The 26,838-nt window shown below is 42.0% G+C and overlaps 1 protein-coding gene across 1 annotated transcript in view; it reads right to left on the bottom strand.

The window, feature by feature from the left end:
• Positions 1-26,838, bottom strand: part of TANK (TRAF family member associated NFKB activator) — a 44,084-nt gene that overhangs the window by 3,044 nt on the left and 14,202 nt on the right. Inside the window, exons 3-8 of the mRNA XM_056861495.1 lie at positions 25,934-26,042; positions 20,177-20,301; positions 10,438-10,617; positions 8,833-8,906; positions 7,735-7,853; positions 4,240-4,769 (exon numbers count right to left, since the gene is read on the bottom strand). Coding sequence (XP_056717473.1) covers positions 4,240-4,769; positions 7,735-7,853; positions 8,833-8,906; positions 10,438-10,617; positions 20,177-20,301; positions 25,934-26,042 — 1,137 coding nt within the window. The remainder of the gene's footprint in view (positions 1-4,239; positions 4,770-7,734; positions 7,854-8,832; positions 8,907-10,437; positions 10,618-20,176; positions 20,302-25,933; positions 26,043-26,838) is intronic.

Genomic DNA, 26,838 nt, shown 5'->3' with positions numbered 1-26,838 from the left:
TTTAAGAAACTGCAATATACTAAGGAAGCAGAATCGAGTTTTTTTTATATTTAGTGACTGCAAGGAAGAGCTAAATTTATTACATCAACTGAGAGCCACAGCTCTAACGACTTATGGCTGCCAATTACACTGCATTTAAGTTTCCCCCTCCTCATCTTTATTTGTTAACACATGTACTAAGTACATGACAGAAAGTCCTTATTGAGGGTGAAGGGAGAAGAGAGTAGATAAATACAAGATCAGGCATGTAAGTCATCACTATGGGGGTACTGGCAACAGCTAATCCTTTCTACAATGATTCAGACATTTTCAACTATGTGCCTTCAAGACAGTCACTTTTACAAACTAAGAAGCACGGCGAACAGCCCAAGATTTCTTAAATTATGTTTGTATGGCTTACAACAGGGAGAAAGCTTTGTGATGCATCTGGAGAAGATCCTGGCATGCTTCAGACCTGACAACCACTCATGCTAATAGATGGATAAGCCCAGGGGATCCTTGCGTGGCCACTCTCTTCATTTTTGCATAGCTTGAAAATTAAAACACGTCCACGGCAAACTACAGTTTTGGTTGAAGGACCAATATAGTTTGTTCTCTTCTTTCCAAACCAGGATTTAATTCTGGTCTGAAAGGGAAGGAACAAATCTCAGTTTATGGTGTGGACATAGCAAAGTACAGTTTGTGAAGAATTTGGAGGTGTCTGACTGGGTGAGGAAATGAGGGCTGAAAATCTCGCAGGCTTGTTCATGGAAACACAAACCATGATGTATTATTATGTCTGACCGATGCCACTGCTGTTAATGGCTACATCTCAAATCAGTCTTTGTAAAGGACCCAGTCCAGGTTTACAGTGTACAAAAGCTGTGGCCATTAGTGGAGGGATCTGTCTACGCACTCACTGCAATTCTCCCAGTAATGGCTCCCACAGCCATTTCAAAATGCCTCTAGAATGGGGAACATTATTTTTAGGAAATTATCATTCTTTCCTAACTGCTGTTTTCGCAAAGGGCTATGCATTTGTTTTTGTCTATCATTTAGCTGGACTCAAATTACTGAATTTTTTTACGCTACTAAAAATTACCTTCAGTTCTCCTAAATTAAAGCGTATGCCAACACTCAGAGGTAACAATAAAGATAACAAAATATTTAAAGCTGTATATTTAGTGGATTCTTAAGTAATGTTGGCTTCTTTTGCAGAAGCTTCTGGATAAGATGCACAATTTTAATCAGAGGCCTTATGTTCTACATGGATGCAACTAACAAATATTGAAACCATTTTTATTGCCAGTTGTCTTTCCAAATGTAAACACTTAAATATTAAGACTTCCAGGCTACAACTGAACTACAGAACTGGCCATTCGCATTCAAAATGGATACCCTAGACATCTTTTTGTTTTGCAAAAATACAAGTTTTCTAACTTGACACCCTGCATCTTGTGACAGTTTGAACACCAATTCTCCTGCATTTTTAAAGTTAGATCTCTCTGTATCTATTTGCAACTACACTACCAGCTGTTCCACATGTCTTAATATACAATACAGGGTGCCATCTATTGAAAAACAAATACATCAAGTAACTAAAAGAACAAGCAGGAGATATAATGCAAAAAAAGAGAGAAAGTAACAAGCAATAGAACAGATGATTTGCAACTCCACAGGAATCATACAGATAATAAAAGAAGTATATTTTAATTTGTTTTGGAAATTTTATGAAATGATTTATATCTACCTTTTACTTATACATAATAAATTGAAAAGCTCTGCTGTTAATTTTAGAATAAAATTAAATGGAGACCTATCCCAAGGGTTTGTGGATACAGGCGTCAAATGTTTAAAGAGTACTATGTTGGGAACTCAGGAAGAAAATAAAAATCATTAAATGCTTAATAATTCACAGAGAGGTAGGTCACAAAGGGTGACTTCTAATATCATGCATTATGAGCATAAACATACTGCCACGTTAATTCGTTTTCAACAGGGTTAGTCAAGCGGAGGTGATGTCAATCTTAAGGTATCCTGGAGATCACAGCAATGATGCATTTACAAAGCAGGGAGAAAAGACAGCAAGATGACCGTCAGACCATTCCATTCCCATTGGGAATGCTGAATCACATCTCCAGCCCACAAATACACTAACAATGCAATCCTAAGGAGAGTTACTCCAGTCTAAGCCCATTTCAATGGGCTTAGACTGGAGTATCTCTACATAGGATTGCCCTGTACATGCAACAAATCAGGGATTATCGACATCCAAAATACACTGGGAGGCAAAGTCTGGTCTAACACAAACAGGAAGGAGAAGCCGGCACCCTTTGCTGTTACAGGAAAGCAGCACTACGGTCAGTGCCTGATGGTGCTCCAGCACCAGGTGGCAGAGAGAGGAACAGCATGGGAGGAGAGGGGTGGGCAGATAAAGGGAGAATGGCAGGCTGCCATTGCAACATTATTTGTAATGCTAGAGTAGGCCAGCTTTTGCACTGAAACCATTAGTTCCCCACATGTTCCTAATGTGGGAGGTTACATGCATGCTAAAACACCTGTGGGTTAAAACTGCGGTCAACGAGCACTAGTTTGGAAGTATGAAGTACAAGTATTTTTCAGACATAAATGATCCCTGGAACACAAAGAGATACACACTTGTCCTCATAGAAAAGGAGCTGTGATGTGTATGGTGGACATCAAAGGAAAATAATCACAGAGAACATTTAGGAAATTCTCTCTAGAAACTGCGGCATGATCCAAAGGTTCCTTCCTGGGCAGGGGCTTTAATTGACATGCAAATGCTACCCAAGCCTGGAAGGGCTTCACCATTGACTGTAATTTCAATGATAGTTCTATAGATGCAGAGAAGCTGGCTAGAGGCAACCTGTGCCACTGTGGTAATCTAGCTGTTACTTCTTGTTAAACTGTTTTTATGTGGTCTTATCCACATTTGAAACTTGGCGTAAGCTGCCTTGCACCACCACCCACCTTTGAAGGGTAGGTGTGCCATAAAAATATTCCTAAACCAGGCTGTATGTGGAGATTTGGATCAGAGTCTCTAGGTAAAACAAGGCATACACACTCTACTTATCAAGGAAAGAATTCTTTGATGGAGAAACTATCCAATTTGGTGAATGGCAGAATGATGGAAGAAGAATTGGGTGTTTTATTTTGATTACATAAAGTAGAAACCATAACTTAGTAAAGAAGGGTGGAGGCATATTAATAAATAAAAGAATAACAATATAAAGGCAGTAGATCTATTGTGTATATGAAATAGTTAAGTTTAGAGCAGCAGACGAAGAATAAAAGTATAGAATGAACAATATGAATTGTATTAAGTACTTAATACAATTCATATTTCTCATTCTATACTCAAGTATTACTTTGACAGAGCCTGAAAAGTAGTGGAAACATGGATGAAGGATTTAGATAGATTACTGATTAAATAAATGTCCAGTACGACACAAATGATTAATTCAAAACGAACTCCCTGAAAGATTGTTTACACTGTATGTATGTGAATGATTAAGAATGTTGTTTGTTTGTTCTGAAAATTTTTAATAAAAAATATTTTAAAAAAGGAAAACAGAATTCTTTCTCAAACGGAAAAAAAGCCCATGAAAATAAACTTGCAAACACTATGCCCAGTCAGGTTCGGGCCCTGTGGGACCCGAAGCAATTCCACAAGGCATGTAAAACTGAGCTGTTCCATCGGGCATACAGTTGAGGTCAGCGACAGTTTCCACCGGGCTGGCCTCCCCTCCTCCTCCTGCCCGCCAGTGTTTGTGCATACCTTTATTATTTTATTAATGGTATTGTTACCGTTGTATGTCTGCTGTGTTATATTGCTGCTATGTCTGAAGGCGCCAGTTTTATTTTGTTTGATTATTGCTGATTATTTTCTTGAAATGCTAGATTGTTTTAATTGTTCAAATATGGCAAGCTGCTCTGAGGTCGACTTAGTTGGGAAGAGCAGCCTAGAAATCCAATAAATAAATACACTTATTTAAGAAAATGCTGCAGCAGCAAATAAAGACTTCAAACGGGGGTCTGCTAGCCGCTAAGCCCAAGCAGAACTGCAAACCACCATATTACGATGGCATTAATTTGTCTAATGCTTCGAATCAAAATCCTTGTTGAGGTTGCAAACCAAGTATGGGTTAAATTAAATGAATGCTCCTGACTACAATCTATTTTACAGTTTACAGAATAATCATGTGTAAATGCAAAATTAATAAAAAAAAAACTAGATACCTGCTGAGGTGCACCAACAGTTCTCTCATTAGCTTCTAAAGAGGGTGAGGCTCCAAAATCGTTTAAGAAGGGTGCTTTAAAGCCTGGAGCTTTGTCCAAAGGACTCTGCAAGGTCGCGTTTGTGTGGATAGAGGGTTCGGCCTTGTTCGTGACCAACAGGTTATGCACGGCAGAAGTGCGTTGTTCAAACAAGTGAACATTGGGGATCCTGAAGTTCACAGCTTGGTCTCCAAGTTCCCTGTCGAACTGCGGCTCCGGAAGCAAGCATTCAGGCCCCACCGCACAGGGAACCAGCGGAGTATCTGGTGAACTCTGCAAAAAAGTAGAGTCGCTGTCTGTAGGTGGGAACTTGACACTCAGTTTAGAAAGGGACTCCACAGAGTTCTCTTCCTCATCTGGGCCCATGCCTCTTGGGGTGATGGGTGGGAAGTGCGGAACAAGGTCTCTACTGATATCCTTTTTAACCCAAGGGTTACAAAGATCATCTGCATGTTCATCGGTACACTGGATGGGCTTGGAGAATGGAATTTCTGTAAAGACAGATGGAAAAGTAAATGGTTACATAGTATCTAAGAGCCTTGTCTCAAGCACATATTCTTCTCATCTAAACTGCTTATGTTTCCAATATCAGCAAAGATGATTTGTCAGGATGCCGGGACTTATACACAAAAAGGGCCCCGAAGTTTGCTTGGATCGTTGGATTTTTTCCCCCTCCTGGCAAATCTTGAAAACAGTTTCCCTGGACTGGTTCCCTAGAATGGCAACATATAAATTTTCTTAACAAACATGGGTTGATATTGGAATTACTACTTGGCCCTTTTGATCCGTGTAGTAAGAGGCTCTGGAACATTTAGAGGAAACCACACGTTAGTGTTACTTATTTGCCCTTTTTCCAGCCTCCCCTTTGGCACTCAATTCACAATACTATCATAAAATATTTGGGGGTAGATGTGTGGCTCTATCCCACCTCTGAGGTTTACAAAGGATACGTAGATTACAAAGGATACATAGCCACACCAATTCATCTTGTTTCATTTTAGCTAGATTTGGTTTGGGTCAGAGGCCACTGACGTCTCAGTTCCTGTGACACCCTAACCTAGATTTTGGTGATGTTAACTCACTTCTGAGGGGAAAAAAATCCAGCGTTCTTGCCTTCGTAAGCCTTGATTCATACCAGCATCATGTCATTGCATGGGGCTATGGGGAAAGTCTATGCTTGTGGAATGTCCTTCCCCTTGAGCATGGCTCGTGTGCTGCTCTCTTATGCGCCAGGCCAAAACGTGTCTGGTAGGCTTTTAATTAAGGGGTCTTTTAACACCACTTTCATGTGCTTTTCGTCTGAAAATTATTATTTTCAGCTGCTCAATGGTTTTGTGTTTTTAAGCCGTGACTGAGTTTTTAATGCTGGATTTTAATCAATAACTTCTAACGTTTTGTTTTTATTATTTGTTATTTTGTGAGCCGCCTCAGGCAAGTTCCTTGGAGAGGCAGCATACTAATGTGCTCAATAAACAAACAAACCATGAATGTTTCTGCTATGCCAGCCCCATGCATTCACTGAACATGGCCTGACTTCAGTCTAGACCTGGCTTTCAACAAGTCACAGGAAATGTGGGGTTAGATGTGGTATACCAAAAGCAAGATCTGACCTGGACCATCTCTGCAGCAGTGCACAGATATGAGTGATTCAGCACAGGCTGTATGTTGTGGATGCTGTTTGTACTATTAAGAGCTGTATGCAATCTTCCTCAATTGCAACTACAAACATGCCGGTACTACAACGGGGTACAATTATTATCATGCAATAGACAGTGCTATGACTGTGATTATGCACAAACTGTGTGTCTTGGGTCCCTGATTGTACAAAGAGAGCTCTCCAGTGGGAACCTATTTGACCACTGTGGGCTGTGGTGCCAGAATGCAGAGGGACCTTGGTCTGAATCAGTACAGAAAGTTCTGACATTCTTGCAATTGAATGCAATTATCCTCATGTTATAGACAGTGGTATGACTTTTGATTGTGCATGAAAATGCATTCTTGACTGTGAGAGAAGAGCTCTCCAGTGGAACCCGTTGGCCACTGTGCTGGTCGTAAAGGGACCTTGGTCTGACTCAGTACAGAAAGTTCTGATGTTCTTGCAATCGAATGCAATTATCCTCATGTTATACACAGTGGTATGACTTTTGATTGTGCATGAAAATGCATATCATGCATTCCTGATTGTGAGAGAAGAGCTCTCCATTAGAAACTGTTGGCTACTGTACTGGATCGTAAAGGACCTTGGTCGGACTCAGTACAGCAAGTTTTGATGTTCTTGCAATTGAAATAAGGATTCGAAAGCCTTTGTAAGAAGTTATCTATAGAGTTTGATATTACAGAAAACTGCATTAGCCAACTGTCTGCATCACAGGGTTGCATAACAACCAACTATTCAGAACACTATAACTGCACAAGTCCCACAAAACAAATGGATGTTTAACAGAGCCATGCCTTTGCAGGTTCCAAGTATTTCCGTAGAAACTGACGAGTTAAGGTTATGCACTGTGTCTCAGGATACACCAAGAAAGGGATACATATACCACAAAGATGTGCAAACAATCTTTGGGTCAAACAAGAGTACCTGCAATATTTTCTCTTCTGGGGCAAAGAGCAGCTGAGGAGATAATTTAAACTGGAAGAATGGAACAGGGGGATTAAGCTCCCCTTCCTTACTACTGCAGCCCCAATCTGATTCAGCTCCCCCACACCAGTTGCTTTTACCCTAAATAGCCTGCATGAAGCTCCTGAAAATTGTCAAGCTGACTCCACCGCCTTCTGTCCTACAGAATCAACAGAACCTGACTTGAAACACCAATTTATTTTTTCTGGCAAATTAACGAATGTCCTGACCTCGATGTCGCAGACTAGCCTGATTTTTTCAGATCTCAGAAGCTAAGCAGGATTAGCCCTGGTTAGTACTTGGATGGGAGAACACCAAGGAAGTCCAGGGTTGCTACACAGAGGCAGGCAATGGCAAACTCCCTCTGTTCATCTCTTGCCTTGAAAACCCTATGGGGTCACCATAGGCTGGCTGTGACTGGACAGCACTTCCCACCAATTAACTAATAGGGGAGTCATTCATTACATTCCCCCATTATATGGGGGGAGGGGAGAGATACATGAACACCATTTGCCTCTGAAGTGTGGCCAAAGCTGTTTACTCCTGTGCAATTCAACGTTAAGCCAAGTAGCTTCCCAAACCAAGCCACAAAGTGAACGCACTTCACAAGCGGCAATGCGCACATCTCCCTCTCCCCCTTCAGCATAGACAGGGGTTGAGATTGCCACACAGGCAAAGCCCTAACAAAAACTGCACCATATAATGAAACTCAAAACAGGAAGAAGGCCTTAAAGAGCTTCAGAAACACCACGGAGCATAGGGCACCCTCCAAAATGAAGCACAACTTTTAGCCGAAAAGAACTGTTATCACAATAAGAGCTGCCGTAAAGCGATACCAGTCACAGGTTCTCTCCGTAGCTTAAATTTACTCAGCTGGTCCGTCTGTATCCTCGCTAGCGTACGTATGCGATGAAATTCTTCCTTCATTCCCCAGAAAACGGTCTCAAGTTCATCCCTAAAAATGCAGAGGTCGATCAGCCATTATCCACTCGGTAGTCAACTGAGCAATCAGCCAGCCAATACACTGAACACATGAAGCTGCCTTATACTGAATCAGACCCTCGGTTCATCAAAGTCAGTATTGTCTGCTCAGACCAGCAATGGCTCTCCAGGGTCTTAGGCTGAGGTCTTTCACATCACCTACTTGCCTAGTTCCTTTAACTGGAGATGCCAGGGATTGAACCTGGGACCTTCTGCCTGCCAAGAAGATGCTCTACCACTGAGCCATGGCCCCTCCCCAAGAGCAGGGTTGCCAACCATCTGGCATTCACAGCCCATCTAGGATTTTTTGCATGTTTACCACTGAGCCACAGCCCCTCCTGGAATTGCTTGAACTAGAAAGCCAGAGATGTAATTAAAACACAGTGAACTTTGGGATGGGGCTTTAACCTTTAACTGCAGCACAGATTAGAAAATTTTGCAGGCGCAGCATCGCTCCTCGCATCACCGGCCTGACTGGTACCAACAGCGGCCCTTATGAGGTGCCCTTCTCAGGGACAGGAGCCCCGACATTGGCCAGACCTATGCCCCATAAGAAGGCAATGAGAACCAAGAGGGGGGGTTTGGGGGGGGAAGGGGGAGACCTACTCATTTAACACTAGGGAATAAACACTGGGGCAGAAGGAGGAGGCATAAATTAAAGAGTCAGCATAAACACTACATAACCTTGAGCCAAGTGGAAATTTCTGCTGTCAGAAGGAGGGGGGTGATTGCCCCCTCATATTGCAGACCTCCAAATTCCCTCTCGTGCCATGGCTAGGAGTCCCTTTCCTGCTGGAGGAGCATTTCCGGGTGCCTTTCAGGCCGCGGAGGGAGAGGGGGGGAGCAAGGGAGGTCTGCCCCTTTCGCCAGCCGAGATTTCCTGCAAGATCCAACCTGTACCAATTAAAAAACCCATCCCCATGAACTAACTGAGAGATAACTTCCCAACGTACCTTTCAAAGGAAGTAGCAGCACAGGGCCCTGAGGAGAATTCCTGCCTAGATGAAGCCTGTTTGTCGCTTTTTGCCTTTCAAGGAATGAAAAAAAGGGCATTTTAACAGACCTTATCAATTCATCTCCAATGATCGAACACAATAATAGATTTAGTACTGTAACGACACAACCATGGTATCAGTTTTTGTTTCATATACAAATAAAAATGTAATAATCCTGAACTGTCATTGGAAAAACCGTTTCCCCTGAAATCTAACAAAGCATATCCTCATTTTACTTTAAGGTGCTAGAAAGCACCAAAGACGTAGTTGGATGGTTGGATTATTTAGATTTTTTGAGAAGGGTAAGCACATTGGTTTATGTGAAGAGCACAGTGACTTTGGACGCATCACGGGGTTCTAATGCCCCACTTTCTTCTGCATGTCATTTGTTTTAATAAGGAAAAAAATCCCCTCAAAGAAATTCAATGTAAAATCATCCCCTTCTCATTCAAAACTTTAGCCATATATTATAAAATCCTACTCAAATACATATAGTGACGTCCATAGAATCACAGAGATGGAAGGGGCCATACAGGCCACCTAGTCCAGCACCCTAGAGCAGCCTAGATCAGCCTAGATCAGGATCAGCCTAGAGCATCCCTGACAAGTGTTTGTCCAGCCTCTGCATAAAGACTGCCAGTGAGGGGGAGTGAGGGGGAGCTCACCACCAGCCCATTGCACTGTTGAACAACTCTTACTGTAAAAAATCTCCCCCTAATATCTAGCCGGTACCTTTCCATCTGTAATTTGAACCCATTATAGCAAGACCTATCCTCTGCTGCCAACAGGAACAGCTCCCTGCCCTCCACTGAGTGACAGCCCTTCAAATACTTAAAGAGAGCAATCATGTCCCCCCTCAACCGCCTCTTCTCCAGACTAAACGTTTCCAAGTCCGTCGTAGGACCTGGTCTCCAGGCCCCTGATCATCCTTGTCGCTCTCCTCTGCACCCGCTCCATTCTGTTCCCATCCTTTTTGAAGGACACAGAACTAATATTACTTGCCATATATATTATGCATCAGATCATAGTATCACATTAGTTCCCATCCAGGAAAGGCTAGGACATTCTTCAATAAACTGAGCCAAGGTTTAATCAAATGCCTTCTAGCGAGGATTAAAAGAAGTTATTATATTTGACTGCCACCTTGTGGATTAGCCCTGTATTACATGGGCGTTTATCCAAAACCCTTTAACTGAGAAACAAAGTTGTTACAATAACCCTTTTGTGTGTGTGTGTGTATACACACACAAATACATATTATATATATTTCACAGTCCATAAAATGTTTTCTAACAGCTGAAGTCAGTAGTTTCAGAACACAAGCATGAACATAAAGGCAAGGCTGATTATACATGATATTTCAATCCAAAAGGGTATCAAAAGAATTTGAGAATTATTGTTCACAAATCATTAAAAATACATAATAGGGGGAAAATAGCATATGCATTTAAAAGCTTAACTGTGCTTAAATTTAGTTTATGGCTTTAGAAACTAATTTTAACTGTATATGATTAACAGCTGATACATGTCAGAGTTTGCAAGTATTTCTATAAATAGCCTTACCTCTTTTTCATATCTTATGACCTGTGCACAGTTTTGTGCTTTGCTTATTTCTTTTAGCTGTTTCTTTAGAAGCCTTATTTCATCTTCTTTGGTGGCAAGAACAGATTCAAATTCCTTTTCTTTTAAATTATTGCCCTCTTCTGTTTGCTTTAGTTTGATGCTCCCAATCTCCAATTGTTCCTTAAAACAAAAGAAGTGCACAGCACGATTGGATAATTTTCAGGCTCTGAGCAACACCATTACAAAACCAACTGCTAAATTAACAATTAGAAATCGAAATGAAAACCAGCCTTGAACATACCATCACTTTAGGTTGAAGTAATTAAAAACCATTTACTGCTACACATAGTTATGTCTCCTTGTGGACAATTATTCAAAACAATGGGGTGTTATTTTGAGTATATAAAATAGTCGCACTACTGATAACGCATATTAGTGCTTATAAAATGTGGGAGATGTTGTCTTATTCCATTTATACTCTCTGTTCACTAATATTTAATTAGTTTTAGCATGTGCTGGAATCAAGATAAAGTACATTTAAAGAAGGTGACAATAGTTTTCAAGGATCGTAATTTCTGGAACAGCCAGAACGTAGCTATTTAGCACTTAATGACTTAGGGTTTTGCAAGACTCAAGCTCTAAAGCTTCACAGATAAGAAATTAAGGCATTTTAAAAGTCATCTTCTCTCTCCTACATTGTTAAGCTATTAATTTATTGGATACAATGACAGTCTGTATAGAAAGAGAATAAAACCTCAGCAATATAAAAACGAGAAATATGAAGTAAGTGAAGCGGCAGGAAGAGTGTTTTTTTAAGCCTGAGTCTTCCCAGTGCTGACGGATGTAAGTCACTTGACAAATTTGTTGCAAAGAGGAAAAAGAACCAAAAAAACTTGTAATACAACTGCCCCCATTTACCTATTTACTAGGTCCCCTCCCCACCATTTGCGCGCAAGAGAATTTTTTTAGGAGGCACATCTTACATACATGGCTCATGTTTCTTTTGAGCAAAGAACAGTGTGTTAAATACTAATGAATACTTTATACTGTTCAAAATAAATGGAAAGAATGGCAGACACAGTAGACAGTCATTTGACAGACATGTGGAGACCGCAGACAAGAAGGATATGAAAAAGGGGTACCAGAGCCCTTTCCCAAAAGGTCACATAACCAAACCAAAGGAAACCCCCCCAAACATACAATATATTAGTTCAACTGGTACATGACCAAAATAAACATTTTATGCTCAAATTTTTGAAAAAGGAGACCAAAACAATATCATGGTGAGCGGAAGTGTCTTTTATACATCAACAAAAATCCCCTTTCCCCGATGATCTTTCAGTAGCAGATCCCAACAGTCAATATGCTATTTGTTATCACTGATTTCAGAGCCAGCGTGGTGTAGTGGTTAAGAGCGGTGGTCAGGAGCGGTGGACTCTAATCTGAAGAACCGGGTTTGTTTCCCCACTCTTCCACATGAGCGTCGGAGGCTAATCTGGTGAACCGGGTTGGTTTCCCCACTCCAACACATGAAGCCAGCTGGGTGACCTTGGGCTAGTCACAGCTCTGATAGAGCTCTCTCAGCCCCACCTACCTCACAGGGTGTCTGTTGTAGGGAAGGGAAGGTGATTGTAAGCTGGTTTGAGTCTTCCTTAAGTGGTAGAGAAAGTCGGCATATAAAAACCAACTCTTCTTCAATTTCCACAAAGAAGGATGTGAAGCCACGTAAAGCACTGAAATCCCACCTGCTACTGGAGGTCCTGTTCAATCCCTGTTTTCTATAGGTCCCTCATCATGTTATCATTACAGTGAGAGGACGGCTGTGGTGTGGCTCCTTCCAATACTGAGTCACATTGGAGCAACCCAGGTAACTGCTGCTGGGCCATGCAGGCATCCCACTTCCCAGAAATTGGGGAAACACAAGTGCAGGAAGATGCTGCACTGCAGCAGCTCCTGTGCAGTGACAAAGCGAGAAGCTGTCTTCAAATAATGTCCATGTTTCCAAAGCTTCCCTCTATAACACAGCATGCAAAGTCGTATGCAAAATACTGCACTCCACAGATACTCTTTGGTCTTTTATGCACGGCTGTTTCCCTCGTGGTCACCCCCGATGACTTCGGGTCTCTGTTTTGATTATGCATGCCGTTTCCGACCGTCAGAGGTCGCCTCGCTCTCCCCCTGCCTTTCCCCATATTTTCAAATTCGAGATAAAACAGGTCCCCTGAAAACGCAAGGAAAGGCAGGGGGAGAGCGAGGCGACCTCTGACGGATGGAAACGGCATGCATAATCAACACAAAGACCCAAAAGTGTCGGGTGGGGTGTGTGTGTGACTGCGAGGGAAACAGCCACGCATAAAAGATAACCGAATGGATCCTACTGCAGCTTGTTCAGAGGGTGTAAAAGGTGGCGCCAATCAAACTCGCACACGAGAACAGCATTTTTTTAAAGGAGGTGGTTGGCATAAAGATTTTAGGTCAGAGGTCCCCAATGTGGTGCCCATTGGTGCCATGTGCATTTAGGAAGTGGGCGGACCCAGATAGGGATTCTGCCCAGCAAGGATTCTATTGTTGATTTGATTGGCTGTGCAGCTTTTTTAAAATGTTGGTTTGGCAGCAGCTGCCACCACAGCAGAAGGATCTGCACGGTGTTACTGAAGTTAAGCTGTGGCAATCATTTTGTGGCTGGCTCCGCCTCCTGTGGCAGCCATTTTGTTCCTGTGCCCACCATGTCGTGTCAGAATTCCAAATGTGCCCGCAGGCTCAAAAAGGTTGGGGAACACGGCTTTATATGGTGTTTCCCATTTCTAAACAAAGGAGCCATTATTATCACATGGTAATCAGATTTGTGTTTGTCTGGGGGCCAAGGAAGTTCACAATACATAACTGAGGAGAGGCTCTGGCTCAGTGGAAGAGCCCCTGCTTGGCATGCAGAAGGTCCCAAATTCAATCTCCGGCACCTCCAGTTAAAAGGATTGGGTGGTAGGGTGATGTAAAAGACCTCTGCCTGAGACCCTGGAGAGCTGCTGCCAATCTGATTAGACAATACTGACCTTGATGGACCAAGGTCAGTATAAGGCAGCTTCATGTGTGAACATGGTGTGAGGAAAGAAAAAGACACAGAGAAAAGCTAATGCAGTTTAATCCATGAATGATGCCGAGTTTTGAAATGAACAAAAGAAGGCTTTCCTATGTGAATGCTGCACAATGATTTTGCTTCAGAGAAAAGGGGAAAGATGGTAGGTTAATTGAAAGAAGAGGAACTAGAAGCTGCCAATACTCAATGGAATTCAGGAAAGGAGTGAAAAAAAGTATTACAAAAAGCACAAAGCAGAAATTTGCACCTGCTTGATACCTTTTGTAAATTTGCTTGAGAAAATGAAGTCCCACCAGCTCTACCACACCCTCATCCATCTGAAGATCTCTTACAGTACAATCCTAAACAGAGTTAACCTTCTAAATCCACTGAAGTCTTAGAAGTGTCACAGACCTGATTGTTAATGGTATAGATGACTGAACAAACCTGAGAATTTACTTTTACCATTTCAATGAAGTTATTACTGTCACATCCTTGGAAAGATAATTCTGAATCTCTGGTCACATGTCCAGAATCAAATCTTACACTATGAAGAACAAACTGGTCACTGTTTGCAACATTTCTACGAGGAAGTTAGTTCTAAGCTCAGTCATGCTTACATCATATATTCGGAAAAGACAAATTAATTGGTTCTTGTAGGTTATCCGGGCTGTGTAACCGTGGTCTTGGAATTTTCTTTCCTGACGTTTCGCCAGCAGCTGTGGCAGGCATCTTCAGAGGAGTAACACTGAAGGACAGTGTCTCTCAGTGTCAAGGGTGTAGGAAGAGTAATATATAGTCAGAAAGGGGTTGGGTTTGAGCTGAGTATTGTCCTGCAAAAGTAATGTGCTAATCATTGTCCTGTAAGTATCAAGATAATGTGCTAATGAGGGTATGGTATGTTAATATGGAACCATTGTATCCTGAAGTGATCTGTTAATGTGTGTAATCCAAAGCTAATCTGCATGGCTATTGTTGAATGTTGTCTTTGTTAGTCTGGAGGTTTTCAGAACAGGATACTATTCTGAAGATGCCTGCCACAGCTGCTGGCAAAACGTCAGGAAAGAAAATTCCAAGACCACGGTTACACAGCCCGGATAACCTACAAGAACCAATGAACTCTGACCGTGAAAGCCTTTGACAATATTTACAAATTAATTGGTTTTGATGGAGTCAGATGAGTTTCACGAGATTGGGCCTATATGCCACACCCAAAACGCCTCTGAATCTCTCAAGACGTGGGATGAACGAGACTATCTAACCTTTCTGAAAGCGTTTTGGTGACAATCTCAGAAATCAAAGTTAATTTTTAAAATTTCAGATAGATAAGAGATGGTATGCATGTCTTTCTGTTTTTGATTTCATTAATGTATTCAAGTATTTTTGTATCACTGAGATTCTTTCTTATTTAATCATTTCAAGGGTGGTTTTCAATTAAAAAATCTTTAAAAATAACATGAATGATCTTTGGCTGGCGTACAAGGTTTTCACCAGACACCTGGAATCCACAAACCTCTGACTTCTCTTGAGTCAGAGGGCTGATATCCTGCAGAGATGCTTACAGGAAAGAATAATTGTCTCAATAAAGCCACAACCCTGTAAGATAGGTCAGTATCGTCTCTACACTGCAGTGGCAGATGAGGCCAAAGGAGAGAGTGGCTTGTCCAAGTCCAGCTTCAGCAGGCAACCTCCTGAACCACAGACAATTGCCTTCAGATGTCACAAGCAAACCAGAGCTTGGAACTGGATCGGATCTCATTTACTGTTAAGTTCAAACACTTCTTCTCTGTTCCCCTTGTGCAGCATGACAAGATTACAAATAAAAATCTTCAGTCTATCTCATGAATGCTGGATGTAGGAGCCTTAAAATTATTTATGTAGGAAACGGACATGCCGCCTCTCCCTCTGGAAACTTGATTGAAGAGGCTCATGAAGCAGAAACAAATATAATAAAATGATTTTTAAAAAACCCCACCAAACATGACAATTGGCTTCTGCCCCAGGAGCCAGGGGTCTTAAGAAGGATTAACCTCCATAATTCTTGTTATGTGTAGACCCCAAGGGACGAAGAAAGGAGCATGCAAGACTGACTATAAACCAGGTTTTATATTTGTCGCAAACTCTGGATAGATCCATAGCCATCAAGAGTATTAATTGGACACTTATTCACCATCATAACTGAATCTGTATTTACAAGTTTATTGTAAAGAGACTGCTGAAGACATTTTTACATTGGGATAACTCTTGGGTAGCGTTCCAACCTCCATTTCTACAAAATAAATTGTTATGCTTTACCTTCGGAGGAAGATGATCGTTTGCGTATTGTTTTCAGTTCTAAGTTTAAAGCTTGTTTTTTTTAAAAAAAAAAACCTCTCAAATTTGATTTTTACAACATTGTCAACTGTCACTAATTCAACAAAATACTTTTGTTTACAAATAACACATGATTAAAATTTGCTTAGTTGACAGAAACAGTGTCCATAGCTTATTTTCTGCAAACAAATCCTAAAATAAGCTTTCAAAAGATTATTTTGACAATTCTGAATATCAATAATCTTCTGTGACCATATTGGACCCCGTATATACAATCTGTGGGATGGTATATAAAGGAATAAAAGAAATCCAGCCAATGGAGGTGAAGTCACTGCTGAAACGAGGAAGGTCAAGTCTGTTTTGAAACTACCTTGGAATCCTGCAAGACGTTCTGAGCTCGTTAAGAGTGCAGATGTTTAGCAACCAAATATTTCACAAACCCACCCCTAGAACTTGGTTGATCACTGCAGAGGAAAGAAGATCACGTTGACCGATAAGGTTGTATCTCATTTCCCTCTTGTTCAAGGAAAGAATAAATAGTTTGGTGTGGGGCTACATCTGCCAAGGCTACTTTGAGTCACCCCACTGCCCTGTGATCACAATAATTCCACACATTTATTTGTACCTTTATTCATGAGAAACGTGAAGTGACTCATCAACTCTCATTGGGACTATCACTAAAGTATCCAAAACAAGCCGATTCATTTCCCCCACTAAAAAATTGGCACAAGTTTCGTGGTATGTTACAATTCGAATTAACTATAACTTGTAATACTTGATTGAGCATTTTAACTGAGAGACCTTGTATACTCAAATTCCGGTTTTTCTACTTCTTCTTTTTGGTCAGAGGTCAACATTTGGATGTATCAAACCGATAGAGGGTAAAACCCTTAGGCTCAAATGCTATTGGTAGTTGACATGTGAGAGAATGATACATAACAAGACCATGATGTGCTTTCCCCCCAAGATATATTATGTGAGATGAAGTGGGGGGGGGGGGGAGGTGGTAAACCTGTACATCGATCACATGTGCCTCTTAGAGGCTATTAATCATGAAGTCTGCTTAAGATCAAAGCAAGTACGAACTTCTATTGAAAAAAGATGCAATGGATATCAAATAAGTTATGTAAGTGTGTAAGGGGAGGGGGCCAGGTGTTCAGCCCTTCACCACCCCACCTTGTTGATCTTAAGTTATAACTTTACAACATGGCCATCTCTACTCTGAAATGCTTGCCGAGAGATTATTAAAAAGTTACCCAAGGTGATTGTTAAAAAGTTACCAAACCGAACTTCTGGCAAATATATTTAAATTGTTCAAATAAAATTGCAGGGCTTATGGAGGATTCTGTGGTAGAATTACATTCTTTGGTCAGCAGGATGATTCTTTTACTGGAGGGAGTGGGTGTTCAGGAGTCAGAATCCTTCATTCTAACACTTTACTCCAAGGTACAACTGCAGAGAGGAGTCCAAAAACCAAGCAGAAAATTACTTCCCCCGCCCTGCATATTGGCTTGGATCCAACAGAGACGCCCAGGTGGAAATCTTTTCCTGCTGCACCTCAAAATGTCCCCTGAAATGCTGCTCTTGGGGGAAAGGGGACCCTCATGAACAGCACTGGAAGGGAAGCCAGTTCTTCAGTGGGAGCAGGGAACAGGTGAAAACCACTTTCCCTTCTGTTTCAGAAATCCCTCCACTGGATCCAAGCCACTGCCATTTTTCTATTCTCATCACACTATTTCCAGCATAGTCAGACTTCATTAGGAACTACCTACCATTTTAGAAAACACAATGAAGGGCCGTGTCGCTCCTGGCCTTTTATAAGTGACTATACTTCTGCTCTAATAGAAGATGCTAATAATAATAATTTAATAAGAAGAATAAGAGGAATTTGGCATGGTATGGAGAGAGTGGACAGGGAGAAGCTTTTCTCCCTCTCTCATAATACGAGTATGCGGGGTCATCTGCTGAACCTGGAAGGTGAGAGATTCACAACAGATAAAAGGAAGTATTTCTTCACACAATGCATAGTTAAATTGTGGAACTCCCTGCCCCAGGATGTGGTGATGGCTACCTACTTGGAAGGCTTTAAGAGGGGAGTGGGCGCGTTCATGGGGAAAAGGGCTATTCATGGCTACTAGTCAAAATGAATACTAGTCATGAGGTATACCTATTATCTCCAGGATCAGAGGAGCATGCCTATTATATTAGGTGTTGTGGAACACAGGCAGGATGGTGCTGCTGAGTTGTCTTGTTGGTGGCTTCCTACAGGCACCTGGTTGGCCACTGTGTGAACAGACTGCTGGACTTGATGGACCTTGGTCTGATCCAGCAGGGCTTTTCTTATGTTCTTACACTGTGAATGTAGCAACAGCTTGATTGTCTCTCCTTTTAATGTTTATTGATTGTCTCTCCTTTTAATGTTTAAGCTCACCATAGGCCAGTAGGCAACACTAAAAAATGAATACTGAGTGGAAATGGGGGGGGGGGGGAATCAGTGCTGACCAAAGAGCAACCTGAAGAAGTGCTTGCTCCCTCCCTAGAGACAGAAAGCACCCAATACTGGAAGTTTGGCTGAGAATTTACCATGTCAAATAATAAGCTTACAGAAAGCAATCAAGGATCAAAGCCTAGGATTCTGTTCTTACTTCGCAATACATCATTTCCAACCGTCCTTATTGCTGCCTATTTAAAATTATTGTTTATTTTTGCTTTTTTTTAAAAAAGCCTATCTGGTTTTAAATGCCAAACACCGAAAACCTTCAGCACAGTGAGTAATTATTTTTTTAGAAAAAAAACATTCAAAATGTACACAAATAATCTTTAAATGGCTGCCATCCTAAGCCCATTTACAATCAATGAAGAAGAAGAAGAGTTGGTTTTTATATTCCGACTTTCTCTACCACTTAAGGGAGACTCAAACCGGCTTACTATCACCTTCCCTTCCCCTCCCCACAACAGAAACCCTGTGAGGTAGGTGGGGCTTAGAGAGCTCTTAATAGAGCTGTGACTAGCTCAAGGTCACCCAGCTAACTTCATGTGTAGGAGTGGGGAAACAAATCCAGTTCACCAGATTAGCCTCCGCTGCTCATGTGGAGGAGTGGGGAATCAAACCTGGTTCTCCAGATCAGACTCCACTGCTCCAAACCACCGCTCTTAACTACTATACCACGCTGGCTCCATGAATAGTGTAACTCTGCTTAGGATGGCAATGTAAATCTTGGAGAAGTAAACTTACACCTGCCATAAATACTTGGTGTGATATGATATGGGAAAAGTTCAACAGTTGACAAAATAACGGCACAGATTAAAATCATACAACCCCCCTCCCCAAGTTACTATACAAAGTGGTTCCTTTTTAATCATTTGTTGACTTAAATAGGAGATTTAGCATATGCCCTGAGATCTACATATAGGTACATATATCTTCTGTGATATAAATAATACATTGTACACTAGCCAAATTCTTAATCTTAAAGCTACATTGTAACATCTGGCACCACGGCTGACTGTACAATCCTGAACAGAGTTACACTCTTTTAAATCCATTTAAATGAATGGATTTAGAAGGACATAACATTGTTTAGTATTGCACTGTAAGGGATATCATCTTATGTCAATCTATACTGAAGAATGTTATGAAAAATTTAAAACAAAGGTGTTTTTCTTTAAAAATAAAAGAGGCACCATACTGGGTGGTTTGTTCCTATCACCATGTAACTGTCCTCTCTATTTTACTTGGAGATTTTGCGCGTGTGTGGCTATCAGTGCATGCTGAAAATCTCAAAAGTCTTCAAATGGAAATAATGCAAGAAGATCCTCAGTTCATTCACAGCACAATCCTGTACAAAGTTATTCTAGTCTAAATCCATTTATTTCCATAGGTTTAGATAACCCTGCAAGGATTACAACATAAAGCTAATGTGTAAAGGTAAAGGTCCCCTGTGCAAGCACCGGGTCATTCCTGACCCATGGGGTGACGTCACATCCCGACATTTACTAGGCAGTTTTTGATTGCGGGGTGGTTTGCCAGTGCCTTCCCCAGTCATCTTCCCTTTACCCCCAGCAAGCTGGGTACTCGTTTGACCAACCTCGGAAGGATGGAAGGCTGAGTCAACCTTGAGCCGGCTACCTGAAACCAACTTCTGTTGGGATCGAACTCAGGTTGTGAGCAGAGCTTTTGACTGCAGTACTGCAGCTTACCACTCTGCGCCACGGGGCTCATAAAGCTAATGTAGCTTAGGAATTTATATAGCCAAGAATATCATTTTAAGGATTAGGATCCAGTATCTTTCTCCTGTATCTTGTTACACGTGACTATCAGAAAATCCTTACGTCACGTGAAAGCTGCCATACCTTTAAACGTTTCTCCCTTTGCGTTGCCAACTTCAGCTTCTCATGGAGCTGATCACAATTCAAGTTTAACAAGGTACCATTTCTTCTTATTTCATTGTCATCAGGAACTGGATCGTGTGTATTCACTGCAAAATAAAAAGAGTTTTCTTTCAGCCATTGTTTTTACCTAAAACAAATGCTAAACAAAATGCTTCAAAAAATTTAAATACGTGAGGATTTCATTTCAGTTCTGAAATCCAGTATTAATGTTCTTTGTCCAGCTGCTATATAATCTGTAGTTGACCAGTCTGAAAACTGTTAGCAAAAAAACAACACAAAATCACAAAAACAAAAATAACCCCTACAGCTCTTTTTTATAAGAAAGTACGTATGATGTTTTACTACACCTTATTAGAAAAGAGTTGGGGAACAGCCTGAAGCCTACCGAACATTTAACAACACATTAAACCCAATGTGGTGGTGGTGGAAAATGCCATCAAGTCACAGTTGACTTATGGCAACGCCGTAAGGTTTTCGAGCCTAGAGACATTCAGAAGCGGTTTGCCCTCGCCTGCCTCTGCGTTACAACCCTGGTATTCCTTGTAGGTCTCCCATCTAAACACTAGCCAGGGCTGACCCAGCTTAGCTTCTGAGATCTGACGAGATTGGGCTAGCCATAATTACCCTGTGTGTGTGTGTTAAGTGCCGTCAAGTCGCTTCCGACTCATGGCGACCCTATATAACTGCCCTATTTACCTTTAAAGAAGACCAGAGTTTTCCCCCCACGTGTGCCATCAAGAAAAGGACAGACAGGTCTAAGTAATATGAAAGTTTCACTTCTAAACAGTAACAAAACACCTTTTGTGTTTAAAGTGCTGTGGTTTAAGGGTTGGGCTAGGATCTGGGAGACCCAGGTTAGAATCCCCACTCTGCCATGAAAGCTTGCTGGGTGACCGTGACCCAATTTCAGCCTAACTTACCTCACAGGGTTGTTGTGAGGATAAAACGAAGGAAAGGAGAATGATGTAAGCTGCTTTGGGGCCCCGTTAGGGCACAGTGTAAATGAATTAATGTTAAGGATATCATCTTACACTATCAGGTACCGTATATACTTGGGTATAAGCCGACCCGAGTATAAGCCGAGGTGCCTAATTTCACCCCCAAAATGGGGAAAAATTAGACACCCATGTATAAGCCGAGGGGGAAATGCACCCCCCCCCACAGGCTTACCTGACCGGGCTCCAGGCGTGCAGGTGGCGGTGGTGCGCAGGAGGCCCCGCAGGCCACTCCTGGCCCGCAGGGAAGGCGCGCGTGCAGGTGGCGGCGGCGGCCCCCTCCCTGCGCGCAGGAGGCCCCGCAGGGTCAGCTGGCAAGCGGGATGACTGGCCCGGGTGAGGTGGGGGGGAAGAAACAGCCGCCGCCGCCCAGAAGGCGGGGTGGGGTGCGGGGTGAAGAAACCGCCGCCACGCAGAAGGTGCAATCGCACAAAAGGCGCGATCACGCAAATCATGCAAAAAACGCGATTGGGTGGGATAAGGCAGGACAGCCCACCCATCAGCTGGCCGGCGGGAGCGCTCTGGGAGAGGGCCCGGCAGGCGAATTACAGTATTGACCCCAGTATAAGCCGAGGTGAGTTTTTTAAGCCAAAAATCATGGCTAAAAAACTCAAGTATATACGGTAAATACGTATATAGTGGCAGAATGTCTCTGGAACTCCCACATATCCAAATGTACTGTTCACTGTCCTTTCAGTCACATCTTTGCTGTTTCCCAATCTATTTGATGCAAGCTTCTGTCCCAATATCTAGATTATCACATCTCCCAGAATATTTGAAGATTACTGCTGGGATTACTGCTGAAGTTGAGAAGTCTCTACTAAATTCAAAACATTATTGTCTATGGGGTAAGTCAACTTGCGTATTCATCCACCCAACATTTTAAAGAAGTGAGACCACCACGGATGGTTGTGGGGAGGAATACGGCAATTCTGTGGTCCGTTGCTCACATATGCTTCCTGATTAACGAATCGTGTAGACGTTTCGGTCAGCTGGGGCCACTGACTGAACAAAGATCTCTGTAATCAATGCACAACTCAGCACAGCCTTTCAGTTTTGTTAACCAGTAAGGGAACAAAGTCACATGACTCAAGTGGTCCCTTTTAAAATTTCCATCTTCAGGCAAAACTCTTTGTTCCTCTGTTCCTCTTTTTTTCCATTTCCACTTAATTGCTTCTACATTCCTTTCCCTCTTTATTTTTAGCCTTTTCCACTTCCCATTTTTTGCCCTTCTCCCCCTTTCTCTTTTAATACACCCCCTTCTTTCTTTTTCGACAACAGCATTTCATGGAAACAGGACAATCTGAGATAGAGCACCTCCCTGAATCTAAAAAGAAGCTACAAAATAGCAGGAATAAGAAATGTGGCTGTGATCCCTATGTACAGAAATTATTCAGTGGTAACTTCTCCATGCCCTGACCTCATCAGATCTCAGAAGCTAAGCAGGGTCAGCCCTGGTTAGTATTTGGATGGGAGACCTCCAAGCAATACCAGGGACGCTATGCAGAGGAAGGCAATGGCAAACCACCTCTGTTAGTCACTTGCCTTGAAAACCCTACAGGGTTGCCATAAATCGGCTGCGACTTGACGGCACTTTACACACACAACTTCTCCACATACACATATCCACTTTTCAGCCAATAGTCCCCTTTTAGAAGAAGGGCTCCCAAATCGAAGACTAAGGAAAAAAAAGTACGGAAAAACCACTCCATCAAGTGAATTCATCCTTTCCAAGCTGCCTAAATTCCGTGAACATTAGCAAGGAAATGGAAACAACCATCCATTTTGGACACAGAAGAATGGAGGGACAAATTAATGGAATATGCCCTGATGGCAAAAATGACCCATATGATCAAATATCAACAGCGACACCACCTTTGAGAAGCACAATGAGACATGGAAACAAGATGGTGAACGATAAGGTTTTAACTAGACGAATTATAATGTAATTCTAATTTTATCAACAGAAAATTATTAGGTTCATTAACATACTAATCAGTTATAGATAATGACTATTTTTTGTATGTTATTCACATGACTAGCCCAAGTGTTGAAGATTTGGGTAACGTTGTATGCTTGTTCTGCGTTAGAACATTTCCTATTAACCTTTTGCTAAAACCATATGTTGGATATTCATATTTTTCCTCTTTCCCTGTTTTCCTTTTGTACCCTTTATTTTATATAATAAAAATTTATTACAAATAAATAAATAAATTCCGTGAACATTTTTTTTCACCTCCACTGTTATCAGTTATCAAGGTAGTATACAAAATATCTTGGTAACATAAGATGCAGTTTCTAAATTAATATTGCATATTAAGACATTTCCCAAATGGTATTTAAGTAGTATTCTGTCATTCAAAGCTAGGATTTACATTTGATTTACAAAATAACAACATCTTTCATCATTTTCCAGAAACATCATTTGATTTACAAAACAACAACATCTTTCATCATTTTCCAGAGAAACCAGAAACACAACAAATAAGTCTCAAAGATCTTCACTGTGTTGGTATACAACAGTGATCTCCAGTGTTATGTCAATGGGTGCCCCCTGGTATATTTTCTGGTACCCACTTCTTTCTTTTCCAAGGGCTCTTTTCCCCAAAGCAACGAGCCAATTCTGACTTAACCTCAGCTTCACCAGAACAGATGCTTCAGAAGAGCTCACAAGGGGAGCACCCATTTGGCAACAGCAGTCCCCATCATAGGAAGAGGACGACACTTGACTTGCAACCTACCAATTGCTTGTGACTGGCCCTATGGCAACTATTTTGTGGTTGGCTGTGCCATCCATGGCAGCCATTTTGTGGTGGAGTCCACTCAGTGTTCTCAAAATTCTCAAAGCCCTACAGGCTTAACAAGGTTGGGGACTCTGCTATACATAATACAGTTTTACACCGCAAGACCATAGACAGCAAGTAGTTTTACGATGGGATCACGTTGAAGACAAGGAAGAAGGTGCTGACCAAGGCCCACCCCCCTGCCAAAGTGGGCTGCTAGCAAGTTCCCCTACAACAGCCACCACTCACTTTATTTAGCCCCCTTGAATTGGCAACTAGTGCTGGGGAAGCTTAATTTGGCATCGGGGCCTCCCATTTCTGATCCCTAGTGTAACATCAACAAGGAGTTATTTCTCATTCTTTCTTTTTTTGTTTATAATTGTGAGAAGTCACTGGAGACCACACAGCTAGGAACAATTCCCTGAACTAGAAACGCACAGACAAAACAGATTTTTTAAAAAATTCCCCTCTGTTATGTAAAATTGCATTTCCATTGCTTCCAAATTAGAAAATGCACAAGGGAAAACCAGCATAGGAGATAATACAATCAATGCAGCGCTGCATCTATGTCTCTTTCAGCAGAAGGCACTGAAAGCAGCAACTCATTCCTGCGTTTCCCTCCCTACCCCCAGCAGTTCTTTCTGACTGCAGGGAAGTTTGTTCCTGGGTTGCAGGACCCATACGGAGTTAACAGCCATGTGGGTTGGAAAGGTGCAGAGGGGAAGGAAAGGGGATGAAAGGGCAGGCAGGAGGGAGCCATTTTGCTTGTTACTCCCTTCACACTGTAGCTTCCCAAGCCATGTGGCTATTACTCCATGTGGGTCCTGCAACCTCAGGAACCAATTTTCCCAGAGTCGGAAAGGATTGCTGGGGGCAAGGCAACATGGGAAAGATTTGCAACCCTTGCATCCATGGATCCCAGGAGCCAAAGCATAAAGACTAACAGCAATCTATCATATCACAATATGTACACTATCTGAAACCACTAACTTAATAATTCAGCCCAAGGAAAAGTTGAATTATTTGTATCTGAATACTAAAAAAAACTCTTTTGAGCTGGTTTCCAATGCAGGTGCTCCCATCTCTATCTTTAATCACAATGGGAGTAATCTGAAGGATCAGGTGAACCTAAGTTCAACTAGAATCTATGACATCACTCTGGACTTGTAGACTTGTTTATCAGGTAGTATAGCTGAGCAGAAGGGATATCCGCAGAGACTCTGCAGCCTTAAATATATAATTAAGCGCCATTATCTCAAAGGGTTGTACTTATACAGATATAGCTACAGGGGACTTGTAGCTACAGGGGACTTCAAGCAAATAGGGTCTTACACCTGCCAAAAGTGCCTTTACTCCTGTGACTAGGCTACCATGAGGGTTGTCACATGTCAACATCTTATGCAGAAAAGTAACGGTGCCATCAAGTCACAGCCGACTTATGGCCACCCTGTAGAGGCAAAAGGTCTTCAGAAGTTATTTGCCACTGCCTGCCTCTGCGTGGCGACTCTGGACTTCCTTGGTGGTCTTGCATGCAAATCCTGGCGAGAACTGAGATCGGGCTAGCCTGGACCAACCAGGTCAGGGCAGAAAGCTATGGCAGAAAGTTACCTGTACAATACATTCTGGAGTGTATTGGCTGGCTGCAATCCTCAAATTACCATATAGAAAAAAATTGCATTTCCTTCTCCCTTAGCTTTCTGCTTAGGAACTCACAGCACTGGAACATCAATCCTGCTTTAACCTTTGAACAGGATAGTGGAGGAATTTCAAAAAGAGCCATGTGTCCCTTAAAAGGCTATTATTGTTCATCGGTTAGAGCTCACTTAGTCAGTTGCAAATTTGGGAGAATCAGGAGATGCTGTTGGGGAAAAAAAATTCACGAATGCCTCTGAATCAAGGCTGCTTAGTAACATCTACAGACTGTGAGGAAGGATACGTACCTCTATTCGCGTTCAAAGGAGCCAACTGTGATTTGAGATTTGCAACAGCCCTTGTCAGAGATTCTATTTGGTCCTGTTGTTCACGTATTTGCTTTTCATAGCTGTCCGTCTGCAAATACAATTTAAATTAGCAGTAGGCACGCTGTGTACAGCAGGCAGCTATAGAAGCTGCCGAAATTTCGGAGTCAGCAGCTAGGCTGGCTGCATAAACATTTAAATGGCATCATCCATCCCAATATTCAAGCTTGTTTTAGTAGTGGAACAGCCATTTTCAATAGTTCCTACTCATCTTGCCCCCCCTCTTTTATTTAATGCATTTTTATCCCATCCTTCCTCCACGAGCTTGAAATGGTAAACAAGGTTCTCCACCCCCACCCCAGAGCAGTAGATTATCCATGCAAGCCTATGTAGAGTCCAAGCTGATTGATTTCAATGGGATTACTCTGCAGTAACTCTGCACAGAATTACCCTGTAAGAGATAACAGCTTGGAGCCTGCCTAAAATTTCCCTCCTCCCTTGGCAGACCTCTGATGGTTCCCCCAGCTAATACGGGGCATCCCCCATCCCCAAGAGCAGCACTTCCGGGGGCATTTTGAGCTGAAGTGGGAGGTGGGAACTCATGCTCTTTAGACACCAATCCCTTCTGTCTGCAGAAAGTTTAGGCAGGATACAAACAAGCCAATGACTTGGCCAAAGTTCCCGAGTAAGTGACATGGCTACGCCGAGGTCTTCAAATCCAGCACTATATCTTTCATACCATATTAACTCTCTTGTGTCTTTAACGAAAAAGTTCACGGCATATTACAACACCAAATTACAGTCTAATTTGCCTCTAATTTTGCTGACTCTTCTCAGTTTAAGGAAAATTTCCTGAAAATGTTACAGTAGTATCCTGCCCTACATGA

Source organism: Euleptes europaea, chromosome 15 (assembly GCF_029931775.1).
Source record: "Euleptes europaea isolate rEulEur1 chromosome 15, rEulEur1.hap1, whole genome shotgun sequence".
In the NCBI taxonomy this organism is placed as follows: domain Eukaryota; kingdom Metazoa; phylum Chordata; class Lepidosauria; order Squamata; family Sphaerodactylidae; genus Euleptes; species Euleptes europaea.
Note: the sequence above shows the minus strand (reverse complement) of the source record. Positions and strands in the feature narration are given on the sequence as shown.